Here is a 13,012-nt window from a genome sequence, read left to right on the forward strand (position 1 = left end):
ATTAACCACTACGATTGGGTTGCAGATTCCAGTGAAAGAGGAGATACTGCATTGCTTCTGAGTCTGACTTGCCAGGAATGTGCCCTGACAGCAGAAGCATGGGCAGCTCCGTTTTGGGCCCCGACTAGATGACGGACACTCGACACCTTGAGTCTTGTACTACGCGGTGAGAGGATCCAGGCCATCTTTAGGCAAAACGTGAACGCGCAGTGTACAGCTGGAGCACCATTCAAATTGCCTTAAAGCACACGACCTTAGCCACAGGTTTGAGTGGATGGATTCAATAATCTTGGTCATCTTCAGTACGTTCATGGTAAATTAACAATTTTCACTTGAATTGGCCTGAAAAGTACTCGTTTACTACGAATAATGTATCTTCGGTCACCAAGCTATGCCAGTGACGTGTAGTGACAAGCAGAACAATTAAATGCACTGACACAAGATGACAGAAGGTACAATTAATCTGTGTATCCACTTGTTGATAATAGGGTTACACGAGTTTTTGATTTTTTTTTAGTTTTTAACAATTCAAGTTATTCTGATTAGGTTTTTGAAGGAGGTTTGCTAGTTTTCTTTTTTTTTTAATCTTTCCTTGCAAAAATAATAAAGATTTACAGACACTATGTATGCACTGTACAGATTCGGGACAAGAACTGTCACAGGCGGCAGTTAGGTGGCAGTTTTTCTATTTTTGTATTTGCATTAATTGGGAGCAACAAACCAAAGTGTTGCATGTAATCACTGTAAACCTCTCTGCTTATACAGTACTACTTTATTTAAACCTCATCCACAACAAATCATTATCGCTGCTCTGGCCGCATGCATCGTTGACTGCGACACCTCCACCACCTGTTGCCCGCGATGTGTTTGGCTTTTTAAAGAGACGTCTCTGACTGGGCGGTGCTAAAGAGGAGCATTACAAACGGGACTCCGACATGAACGCCATTTGTCCCTTGCTTCCGTGAAACCCGAGCCTAGTGTAAGTATACAGTAACTAGCTGTGCACCGATTTAGAGTCTTAGCCAGCCGGGGGTTCTACTGTAACGTTGTCTGGTGCTACCAAAAAATGTACAGTCTTAACTAGACTGACAGCAAGCATCATGTCTACGTAAGTGGTCAGGTGATTCTGCACTGAGGTTTCTATATATAGCATGGACATCCATTTTAGTTGATTTTTGGAGATATCGTTTTCTAAAGGCACAGATAATATAAATTTCTTACTTATTTACATTAATAACCCCGTTATTCTCTCTAGTTTTACCTGGTAAAATGTTAGACTGCTGATTTTAATGTAAAGAACTGTATTAAGATACTGTAGTTAGTTCTTTGACAGCCATTTAAATCTCTGTACCCAATAGAGGAGGCGGCCGAGACGTCATTCGATAGCGACGCATCGTCTCAAATCTGATTGGTTCTTTTTCTTAATTTACAATAATTATAATATTATATAACATTATAGTAATGCAAAATATTATTTATGTTATTGATTTTTAAGGCTAAGAGTGATTTTCCTTTTTTCCCCATACTGACAACAATGTAAATCCAGTCAAAAGCGAACGTAGGCGGAGTCTGCAGCTAAAGGCTGCTTCGCCATTGGTTGAAACCTTCCCATCTGTTTTGGTTTAAATAAGCAACGGCGAAGCCCATCTTAACGAAAGTAGTAATAATAATAAGAGCTATGCTTTCCATTTTACCGTAGCAATTTACACACCGACAACAACAATGTTTCTTAGACTCGTGTGATTTATTGCTCGACTGTCTATTGGCGAAGGGAAGAAGATGGTGACCAAAAGGATCCGCTCGGAGTACATGAAGAAATTTAAAGACCCCAAATGGGAGACTTACTCGAAATGTTATGAGGAAAGGCTGAAGTACAGGTTGGCTCGAAGACTTCTGGAGCAATCGCACAAGCCCTGGTTCTGGAGTGGATCCGACAGCGACTCGGATTCAGTTGGAGGAAATTCACCTCAGGCCGACAGGAGCCAAGCTCAGTGTTGTGAGAAAGGTGATGAGCCTGCGGGGGCCGAGCTGGAGGAGTGCCAGGGGTCCAAGGTTGATGTACTAAGTCTTCCCGTCCTGGAGCAGGAGAAACAAAGTAATTTTGGGATTTAAACCTCCAAAGTGTGATATATGGTTGCTATCTCTAAATATTTTCTCCTTGCTGTTAGATTCCCATTCTCAAGGGGCAGAACAGAGTGTCAGGAAACACAAAAGTGTTACTCACCGGGAACCACAAGCAGGTATTGAAAGAAGTCACATTCTCATCCTTGACCTACACAAAATAATCAGATCCAAAAGAAGAAGAAAAAAAAACTTTACAAAGATAATGCAGATTGAGACTGTCAGCGAGGTAGTAATCTTTTTATTTTTATGCTTGTGATTTATAATATTTCTGATATTTCAGGCTTTTCTTGTTGCTAACTAATTGAACCAAACTACTACAGTTTATATGTGATTCAATGCAGTTTTTCATCACTGCAAACTGCCAATACAATAAAAAATATCAAGAATTTAATTGATACACATTGTGTATTGAATTTCATTAGATGGCACAGTTGTTCCTGTTATTAGTGTGTGTTCCAGTAAGTTAAATATAGTTTAAATTGTATTAGAGCAGTGGTTCTTAACTCATTCACTCCCAAAGACGTTTTTAAACGTCTTTTCAGACTTGGTCTAGAATTGGCTGGTACTGAATGAGTTAACCTTATTAGAGGTACCGGACCCAACCAGTTCATATGCACATTCATCAAACCCTTCGTTACTGAAAAATAAAAATTCAAAAAGTGTTTCTTTAGTTTTGCCGATGCGAGACTAAAGTTGGTCAACTTGGCATGACAAATCATGCAGATAGGATGCTAAGTCCCATCACGTTCCGTGATGCATGTGGTACATATTCATCCGATCACTTTGTTGTTGTTGTTGTTTTTTCCTCGACATAGTTAGCATGTATTAAAACATTCAAAAAAATCACACAACATACTGTCACGAAAGTCACACATTGATTACTGAGCAAACTAAATTTTCTCGCAGCACTGACTAGACAAGCAATTTAATGTAGCCAGTGATGGCCAAGCTGGCGTGTCAAAACTATCACGTGTTGAGTCGGGTTTGTCTTAACCTTCATGGCAGAGGCTCCATCGAACACCTGAGACCGATTCACCGAACCCCTGGGGTTTGATTGAACCCAGGTTAAGAGCCACTGTATTAGAGAGATACTACTGCTAAAAATATAAAAACACCAGATTCAGTAATTCAGCTCAATTAATGGAGATTGATTTATGAAAAAAATAATTGTGATTATTACACTGTTTTACTTAAGAGCAAAGCTTGAAACAGAGCTTGAAACAAAATCACGGAATTAATATAGAATCAACATAAAGTGAATATAGTTAGATTCAAAGACTATTTTAATAGCTTCCTTTAATCATTGATCACAAATTTTCACCTGTGAAACACAATACTGTTCAAACAAACAATCAACATTGACTGAGCTTTAAAGGCAGCTTCCTTATATCTTGGCCCAGAAATGAAAATAACCCAGGGCAGGCCTGCATGTTGGTATATGGTAAGTAATATAGTACTGTACCAATACAGTAGTGTTATTACGCCGCAGTAATATTTACAATAAGTGAAAAATCTATGTAAAATAATGACAGTGATATAGAGTATATTTTTAGATTTACAGTAATTTACCTGATAATGATTGTAAATTACATATAACAAGCTATAAAAAATGTTCTTAATGTGAACTGTGTCATAAATATTACATTACGATGTACAGTATACTGGTACAAACTGGACTGGTCTACAAACACGGACACCCTGATTAGGAAAGGACAGAGCCGACTCTTCCTACTCGGGAAACTGAGGTCTTTTGGGGTTCAGGGGTCACTCCTTAAGACGTTCTATAACTCGGTGGTGGCCTCGGCCATCCAATATGGCATTGTCTGCTGGTCAGGCAGCATCTCAGCCCGGGACAGAAAGAGACTGGAGCGACTGGTCAGGAAGGCCAGTTCTGTCCTGGGTTGCTCCCTTGACACTCTGGAAGAGGTGGGCAACAGAAGGATGCTAACTAAGCTAAAAGCTATGATGGCCAGTCCCTCCCACCCCCTCCAGCCCGCCCTGACAGCACTTGGTAGCTCCTTCAGCCAGAGACTGTTACACCCGTGCTGCAAGGAGAGATACCGACGCTCGTTCCTACCGACTGCTGTCAGGCTGATGAATAAAAAATAACAATCATAATAATAATAATAATTAAATGATGTGAAGGAAAATTGTAAATAGTACTGCGATTTATCCATTTGTGTTCATATTGTATTTAATTGAAAGATGTTTGTTGTTTTTTTTTCCTCTTTCTCCTTTCTTCTTTCTACAAACATTCTTGCTGCTGGAGGCTGTAAATTTCCCCAGTGTGGGACGAATAAGGGATATCTTATCTTATCTTATCTTATAATGCAGAAATTAGATAATTAACAAGTAAGACTCCTATGACAGCGTGCCCCCCCCCCCTCAAAAAAAATGTACAAGCACTTTTATACTTGTGTGACTTTGGATGTTCTGGGCTGTTCCTGTATGTTTAGTGTTTCATCTTGAAAAAGATCCTGCAGCTCGAGCGGCACCGCAGACAACACCACAGAGGCTTCCCAAGTTTAAGTGTGTCCAGCGGGTTAAAAAAACAGCAGTGGTGCGGCCTCCAAATGATGAAAGCAAACATCCTTTTGCTCTGTATGCTTCTGGTGAGAAGGATGCCGACGTTGCCAGCAGAAAGACACACAACGTTCGACCTGCTTGTTCGACCGATGAGGTAATAAATTTTTGGGGGGGGGCGGAGTGGGCGGACATCCTTGATATTCATGTGAAGGTCTATGTACCATTGTACTTTTTGACGTCACTAGTAGGACAAGTATGTCTGTTCAGGAAAATTATCACATTTTCCAGAAATTACCGATGGCCAACCCACTCATAGCTGGATGTTAACTACTAGGACTAGTGGTGAACGCTAGATGTTAACTTCAACATAGTATGTTTCCTAGTGTACCGGTACTTATATATCTGTATGCTACGAATGACGTGCTAAATTTGAACCAATAGCACTAGATATTAACTCTTAGTTCACATGTCATGATTCACTAGGAGTACAAATAGTGCACATAATATAGTAGTAATGTACTACTGTTCCCGCATTGTTCTACAAGTGTGCTAACTTGTCCTACTGGTCAAAACAAAGAGCCTACTGGTACATGAAGGACCTTAAAGTCAACGTTCAAAAGACTATATATTACAAGGGATCTAGAGCCAGACCCCTTTCTGTTGCTTGTAGATCCATGCATCAGCTCTGAGGGCAAAGTCCAGGCGGGAAGTAGAGCGACAGGTCCAGGCCCAGCGATGCGACCGTCGCCGAGCCAAGTCGGCTGATTTGGACCAATCCAGAAAGAGGGTTCAGCCTGAGTTTAACCCTTGGCTCACTGAGTACATGCGTTGCTTCTCTGCTCGCTCTCGATGAAACTCACTCACTCACTCACTCACTCACTCACTCACACACTTAACAATACTAAGCCAAACAGGTTCCATGGCTAGTAGGCCATCATTGAAAGTAGGGATGTTCAATACCAAATTTTTTTTTTTGGCTCACCAATATCAGTATGGGTATTAAATCTCGAGTACTCAGCAATACTATGAAGTAACAAAACTTGATATTTGATACATAACATTTCAATTTACACAATGACAGATAATTGTGAACAAAGATGATGATTTACCCTGCTACCGTGTAGCACCAACTACTGGCAAAGAAGACATATTTGATGGCAGATTTGCCTCAAGTATTGTTGGCTGGTATCGGCATCTTTCATAAATGCCCAATACCTTGCATTCAAGCGGATTACAGACCGATACCGATACCTAGTATCGATACTCATCCATTCCAAACTGAAAGTAACATATAGTAATTCTAATGGAGATATCTACATATTAAAATGAGAATTTTAAAGCCATATACAGATCCAGTCCCTAGGCACATGCTGTATAAGAGCAGGGCCTATTTCTTTACTAGATCTGTTACAAGGGGCAGCATGTGGCACAAATGGTTATCATGCCGGTCTCATAGTTGTGAAATACAGGGTCCAAATCCCGGCTCTGAATTTGCTGTGTGGGGTTTGCATGTTCTCCCCATGCATCGCACTTCCTCTCACATTCCTTAAACGTGCTTGTTAGGTTAATGGCTGACTAAATTGTCCACGAATGTGAATGCAAGTGTAAATATGTATTCATGTTTAAGTGGCGACCAATCCTGTGGAGCTGGGTTAGCCTTGGGCTCACTTGCAAAACTCATGAGGACAAATGCTGAAGAATAGGAATGGAGCATACTTCAAGGCTGATTATGTGACCACTAACAACACAAGGGCACATTTAGAAAGCCACTTTTTGATGATTTTGTCATAAGATTGTGATCACCACAAAGAATGTATATCCCTTATGAAATACGTAATAAGACCATACATAGTTGTGTGTGTGTGTGTGTGTGTGTGTGTGTAAAGACTAAGAAAATGTCTTCCTAACAGGTTTACATATATTAAATATTGCTGTTGGAGAAAAACTGGTGTACAATTGTTGTTGAGAAGAGCATGGATATTAAGCGCCCTTTCACAACTTTTTTTCGAGGCCACTTAAAGGCTGTGTATGTGAGACATACCGCAGGTGTCGCAGTGGTTATCTTCAGGAGGGTTATAAATTAACCTTATTCAGGTGTTTGGACCACTAAGGTCAAATTGATTCATCAGAATTGTCATTTTAAAATGAGGCCAATGTTGAAACTAATTCAACAATGGACATAAGCCAAATCAACTCTCATGGAAAGACACTTCGAGGGCTAATCAGCTCTGTGCCATATAATGACATTTTGTTTATATTGATGTTAATTAAAACTAAAATTAACTTTTTTTTTCTAGTTCATACCAGGGTCAGGTTTTATTGTTCGTGTTCATTCTCAGTGGAATACCAGCATGATTCTGTAAATATCACTTCGAACAAAGATGTGAATTTTTGTGCAATATTAATACCCTGGAAATAGTGTGAAGTCTGACAATCATTAAGAGGAAATTTAAAGTTTGTAACTCTTTTGCTAGATTTGTCGTTGATAGAAGTTCTATTCTCCATTAAACAGGTTTTGATTGGACAGTGAGGAATGTTCATTGTTATTTGAGTAGTGTATTAGAGCAACAGATATTCAGTCTGAATTGAATGGTTTGGTTTCGTATAAGACTTAGGTTTTCTTTCCTTCGTCCCCGCAGCTTTAGAACATGAATAAAATGTTATCATGATAAAAGCTGTCACAACAACAATGCTCTTAAAAGTTCTGTCATGTTTACCTTTCAAGCTTTTAATAAACACATTTTCCACCCATTTCCTCCTTTTTTGTGCCCACCAAGTCATATATGCTTAAAGAAAGAGGGAAACAGAATTTGCAAGTGGATCATGAATTCGTACTTTTTATTTTAAAAACATATGCTTTTCATAATGAGAGAACAGCAACATTAATAAAATATAAATTCAGGAATTGAATTGATGACAAAAATGCAAGACAACCTGATATTAGGCAGACAATGCCACGATCAGATTAATTAAACTTTACATACCTGTAATAATCAAAATTTCCAATTACTTCTCTTCATGGTGTGCTTTAAACTTTCCATAACAGGGAAAATGTAAAATTAAACATAGAATGCATATCAAAATATATATAAGAGGCGATGGCTAATTCTTCAAATTAAACCTTACTATGAAGAGAGTTAAAAGATAAACAGCTTTGGAGGCAAACGGAAGCCCCTCAGGCAATTTTACAACATTTTGCAAACAATTTATGAAAATTACATTTGATTGTTGTTGTTGTTGTTTTTTAACCACAGCAGTCGAGTGAAAAGGCAAATAAACAAGCAACACAGAAAGTGAGGAACATCTTCGTTTAAATCCTTTGGATGAAACATGCTACAGTGACAGATACGTTGCTTACGATGAATACAGTAATAACAACTGTGCAATGTATTTAATTTACACACATCAAATAGGCTGTAGGATAGAATGATAAGAAAAATCTTACTTACATTAGTGAGTGCATCTACAACCGGCGCCATCCATTTACAAAATATACAATCGGCTGTCCATCATACTACTTGTATAAACCGTAGCTTGATATGATGAGAATACATAAGAGTGAAGCACACGTGGATATGTAATTAAATAATATGCCTTCATAATGAAATTGTCTTGATATTTTAAGAAAACATGCGTCAAGCTCTATATACAGTTTCATTGTACAGTTTCGAAGATACGTTGGCAAAGGGAGGTGTGCAGGTGTACATGTCGGGGAGTGAGATGTAAACAGTAAGAGAGGTAATATCACAAATACAAGTGAGCCAGTACTTACATAGATGCCAGGCGTTCTACCTCGAGGGCAAAGCACAGAGTGGTCGCGGTCTGGTCAACAAGGAGCTCTGCTAATGGGAGCGGCCGGCTGGGAAGGCTTCTCGGGTTCTTGGCTGGTGCAGCCATGGCGACAAAGGTTCTGTGTTAAAGTCTGGGAGGTGTCACCAGAAGTGTTTTAGGGTCCCACCCGGCTGTTGATGCCTTCAATATCCCCTCTGAAACACATACATTACAAAATTTGCCGCATTTATGCTGCTTTCTACCCTGACCAGAGCATCCCTCAGTCCCATGTATCCAGTCAATAATCATGGTTTGATGGAAAAAAAAATCTTTATGTAAAACATCACTGGAAAAGAAATTTTACACCATTTACTAACTCACCAACTAGAACATATTTCCACATACAAGGGCTCCTCGGTTTGATCCAGTTTTAAGGTTATAAATGATTGACGATGAACTAGTAGTTAGTGCATGTGGCACAACAAGGCTGCTCTGTTACCTCTGTAGTTGCCATTTTTCAAATTAGCTTTATATTGAAGGCCTAGGATTGTTTTTTTTCATCCATATTCTATATTTGACTAACATGTCCGCATAGGATAGTAGAATTTCGGGTTACGTCGCGGCCGTAATAACGGAACACCATTGTAAATCAAGGAAGCCCATCACATGCTTGCATTAGAAGCAGACTACCTGTAAGCTTATTAGCAGCCACACTCCTGGGTGCCCTGTGGCTGAGCACGACGGGGGGAACGGAGCTGGCGCAGTGCAGCATCCCCGTACTGGATGCCAGATCCCATCCTCTCTGGATCCAACTCCCCTAAACAAAAAAAATTAAAAAGGAGCAATAGAAAGAGGAAATGAATGGTTTTTCCTGCACATCCGAACAAGAAAGACTCTCAATAATCACCCCCAGTGGTAAATCAAGATCACATAGAATGATATAAAGTCAACCCTTGCCGATTTACCATTCTTTTGTCAAAATGTGAATAGAGTGGAAAAGTCAACTGCAGTTGAGATTTTGATTGAAGTATTATAATCTTCACCATTACAGAGTGCGCTGTGAATTCCAGCAAAGTCGACGAGTTGACAACAACAGTGAACACAGCAGACAGCAGTTGAAGCGACGGATGTCATGGCTAGATGGTCAAAAATAACCTATAGAGTCGCTAAGTCGCTCCGTTTTCCATCCACTTCAACTTGGCAGTCATTATTACAGCCACCTTATCTATATCTATATTTATATTGCACTTAATTGAACTGTGTACATTGAAACTGAAACATTTTATTGTGAATGCAAACATTTTGTTTTTCTTCTTTCTTCTTTCTACCCCCAATGTTGCTGCTGTAGACTGTAAATTTCCCCAGTGTGGGACAAATAGAGGATATTATCTTATTAATCGTTGCCGTACGCTATGGTGCATTCACGTGATCACGTGACGTAGATGCAACAGGTCAATATACAACTTTGGGGACGTGTCTTATTTATTCAGCAATTTCAGCTTTTCAAGGCATCGGTTGGTCCCTTTCCCGTTCACTGTAAATAATTAAATGTTACTTTTGCACTTCAGTACATTTCAGAGTATTCACTTCTTCCACCCGAGTATTTTTTTTGTACAGGTCGTTGCAAGTATATGGTCACTGGAGGGTCACTGCAGTAATGTGAGTATTTGTGATTGGAAATGAGACTGAGAGCTCCTACCTGATTCTATCTTGTTGAGGATTTTGCGAGCGCACTGCACAAAAGCTTCTTCCACATTCTCCCCTGTCAGAGCGCTGGTCTCCAGAAACATCAGCTCTGAAACACACAGAATGTTTGCATGAATGTAGCGCTCTCCTACTGAATATTTAATGAGCACAACAATGTATTTCCTCTCAAAAGTTTCTTCTGTCACATCAATATACCGTTCTCTTGAGCGAAGCGTGACGCCTCCAGGAAGGTCACCTCTCTGTCAGCATCCAAATCCTTCTTGTTTCCACACAGGATGATGACGATGTTCTGACTGGCCAGCATTCGGGCATCGCTCAGCCACGTGGTGAGAGCGTTGTAGGTCTCACGACTGCAGTGGGGAGTGACACATGACTCAGAGAGCAGTGATGAAGGCAGTCTCAAAATGATTTCCGACGTGTCTGAATGACTTGAATTAAACAAGAGGGAGTTGCTCGTTACCTGGTGATGTCATAGACCAGCAGGGCTCCTGCTGCGCCTCTGTAGTAACTTCTGGTCACTGACCTTCAAAAAACAATGAACATTTAGAATACAGTCCTGTCCAAATTTGACCTAAAGCCCATTCAGACAAATTTATCATTTTATTAGATGCTGTTCCTTTGTGCTGTTCCTAATACAAATGCATTTTTGTCATGTTACGTATTCGGCAGCAGGTGGCACGCGTTCATTTCTGCCGGCCGCACACCTGCTGCCTATATGTCAGTGATTGCACCTGCTATATCTAGGCGGTCGACTCATTGCCGGAGTATTTCATGCCGTGCCACTGCTGTTGCCCATATTCGCAAGTTATTGTTCGCTTACCATTTACGGTTGGTTACATTTTCTTCTTCCCATGGGGATTAGGCTAAGCGCCTACGTTTATTAATGATTGCTTATTTGTATTTCCTTGCCGTTTTCTGCAAGCGTTTTCTGTTGTTGCGTTTCCTTATTTTCCTGGTTCTCGTTTTTACCAGCGCTTTCTGCCATTTATTAGACAGTGTTTTTTGTTACAATAAATATTATTGTTTAGACGAAGTCCTTGTCAGTGTCTGCTATTTCGGGCATCCACCTATTTTAGTTTTCTCTGTTACGTACGAAGCAGTTCCCTTTTCCTGCTTCGTGCGTAACTTGGCAATTTTAGTGGCGCAAATTCCTCTCGTGTTCCAAAGCTGAATGGGGGATACATTTGCTGTGTCTTGCTTCAATCTAAATGAGAGCACTTTATTGTGGGTTAGTTACTAAATAATGGAAAATGCCCTACCTGAATCTTTCTTGTCCAGCTGTGTCCCAAATTTGCAGTTTGACAATTTTATTGACCACACTGATGATTTTAGAGCCAAACTCCACTCCAATGGTGTGATTTGATTCATCCTTAACTGGAAAAAAAAAACATTAACTAATAAAACATAAACTCGTAATGAAGATGACAATGTCTTTCGTGGGTTAGCGCTAAAGAAATGAGTTGCTGAAGTGGATTTAGATGATTCATGTAAAGTTGAAGATGTTATAAAGACCTCCATATATTACTTAATAATGTATGTATTGCCTTTCCCAGCACTTTTAAACAATAACACAGCAGAATGTCTTACATCTCTTCTCTATAAACTGATGCAGCAAACAGGATTTGCCGGTTCCAGCATTCCCAATGACCAGGAATTTAAACAGGAAATCTAAGAAGGAAAAAAAAGCTGAAACTTTAAAATCCAACAGAAGATTAGTAATGCGGTGTATCAATTCATCGTGACAGAAAGAAAGATATGATTCTGCTGTCATTTACAAAGAAAAGGCGAGTGCTTTACTCACTTTTGCGGTATAAGAGATTTTTATTAAAGGCTGATTAACAAAGTCTATAGAGATTTTTTGTTTATTAGGGGTGTAACAAAAATGATTCAAATCGGTTTTTATTTGATGAACCAAAAGGAATCATTAAATTTTAAAATCATTGCATCTGTGAAACATATAAAATCGTCTTTTGTGAGAGATGCACACGGCAACTATTTATTGCTGATGACAAGATGGCAGATTATGAATTTTAGCAGTCACTGACAATTTAGTTTGCAGTTAACCAAACATGCATGCTTTTGGAATGTCGGCGTAAGCCACACAGGCACGCGGATCACGGTATACTCCACACAGGTGTTTGGATACGTTTGGATAGAATAAACTTGTTGGACACACCCAGTAATTAAGTCATCATCACTCGGTGAAATTATTCACGTTAAGAACAATAATCATCCAGTAACAGCGCCTTAAGTACACAGGCAATATATTAAAAAGGGCAGAGTAATTTGTAAATAAAGATGGGAGTCAGAGATATGATTTTTTTAACAAATCAGCTTCAGATTAGTGCGTATTGCATTATGATGACGTCTTGAACTGTGACTTCTGTTGCCATGGTATTTTAAAGTCAGCATTATTTTGCCAGTGGCTACGTTAGTATGTCAGCTAATTATTTACGATGGGGAGGGGGGCTCGACACACCTGTCCTCTTTCCCATCTTTGAGACTACATGTCGGCGTTAACTGTGGCTATTCGACAAACCGGACATCTTACCGTAAGACTCCGACATCGCCAGTTTGGCGTTTTGTAACAGTACTGATGAATCTAGACAGGATAGCAGATGGTTGACAGATGGAGAGCTAAGCTAAGTGAAGCAAAATAGTCCCGTTGATGATTTCCGCGGATTGCGACTGTGTTACTCCTCTGACTTCCCGTCCGCGTTTTGTTGTTTCAAAATAAAAGCTCAATGACTCGTGAGTGACAACAGCCTTGATTGGGTCGTTTTGCAGGTTTTTAGTTTAAGCAAAGGACAGAATTCCATATCTGTAGAACCTCTCTAATATGGCGGGTTAAAACCACGTTACATAATTACTTTCCGTAGGCTGT

The 13,012-nt window shown here is 39.7% G+C and overlaps 2 protein-coding genes across 4 annotated transcripts; one reads left to right on the forward strand and one right to left on the reverse strand.

Moving 5' to 3' along the window:
* The first annotated feature begins 845 nt into the window (after window positions 1-845).
* On the forward strand, window positions 846-7,401 carry ccsapb (centriole, cilia and spindle-associated protein b). Of its 3 annotated transcripts, none has more exons than XM_052064179.1 (5): window positions 846-979; window positions 1,772-2,095; window positions 2,169-2,240; window positions 4,581-4,804; window positions 5,321-7,401. In XM_052064179.1, the coding sequence occupies exons 2-5, from the start codon at window positions 1,780-1,782 to the stop codon at window positions 5,501-5,503; spliced, it is 795 nt and encodes a 264-aa protein (XP_051920139.1). In that variant the 5' UTR covers window positions 846-979; window positions 1,772-1,779; the 3' UTR covers window positions 5,504-7,401. The 3 variants fall into 3 exon arrangements, with proteins under 3 accessions (XP_051920139.1, XP_051920141.1, XP_051920140.1); XM_052064181.1 differs by having other exon boundaries at window positions 873-979; window positions 1,777-2,095; XM_052064180.1 differs by having other exon boundaries at window positions 876-979; window positions 1,734-2,095.
* Window positions 7,402-7,459: 58 nt separating this feature from the next.
* On the reverse strand, window positions 7,460-12,857 carry rab4a (RAB4a, member RAS oncogene family). The gene is made up of 8 exons (XM_052064183.1): window positions 12,680-12,857; window positions 11,716-11,796; window positions 11,388-11,502; window positions 10,589-10,651; window positions 10,324-10,478; window positions 10,121-10,216; window positions 9,112-9,238; window positions 7,460-8,636 (listed from the first exon to the last, which is right to left on the reverse strand). Exons 1-7 carry the CDS (start codon window positions 12,693-12,695, stop codon window positions 9,123-9,125), a joined length of 642 nt encoding a protein of 213 aa, XP_051920143.1. The 5' UTR covers window positions 12,696-12,857; the 3' UTR covers window positions 7,460-8,636; window positions 9,112-9,122.
* Window positions 12,858-13,012: the final 155 nt, after the last annotated feature.

Source organism: Hippocampus zosterae, chromosome 4, assembly GCF_025434085.1.
Source record: "Hippocampus zosterae strain Florida chromosome 4, ASM2543408v3, whole genome shotgun sequence".
In the NCBI taxonomy this organism is placed as follows: domain Eukaryota; kingdom Metazoa; phylum Chordata; class Actinopteri; order Syngnathiformes; family Syngnathidae; genus Hippocampus; species Hippocampus zosterae.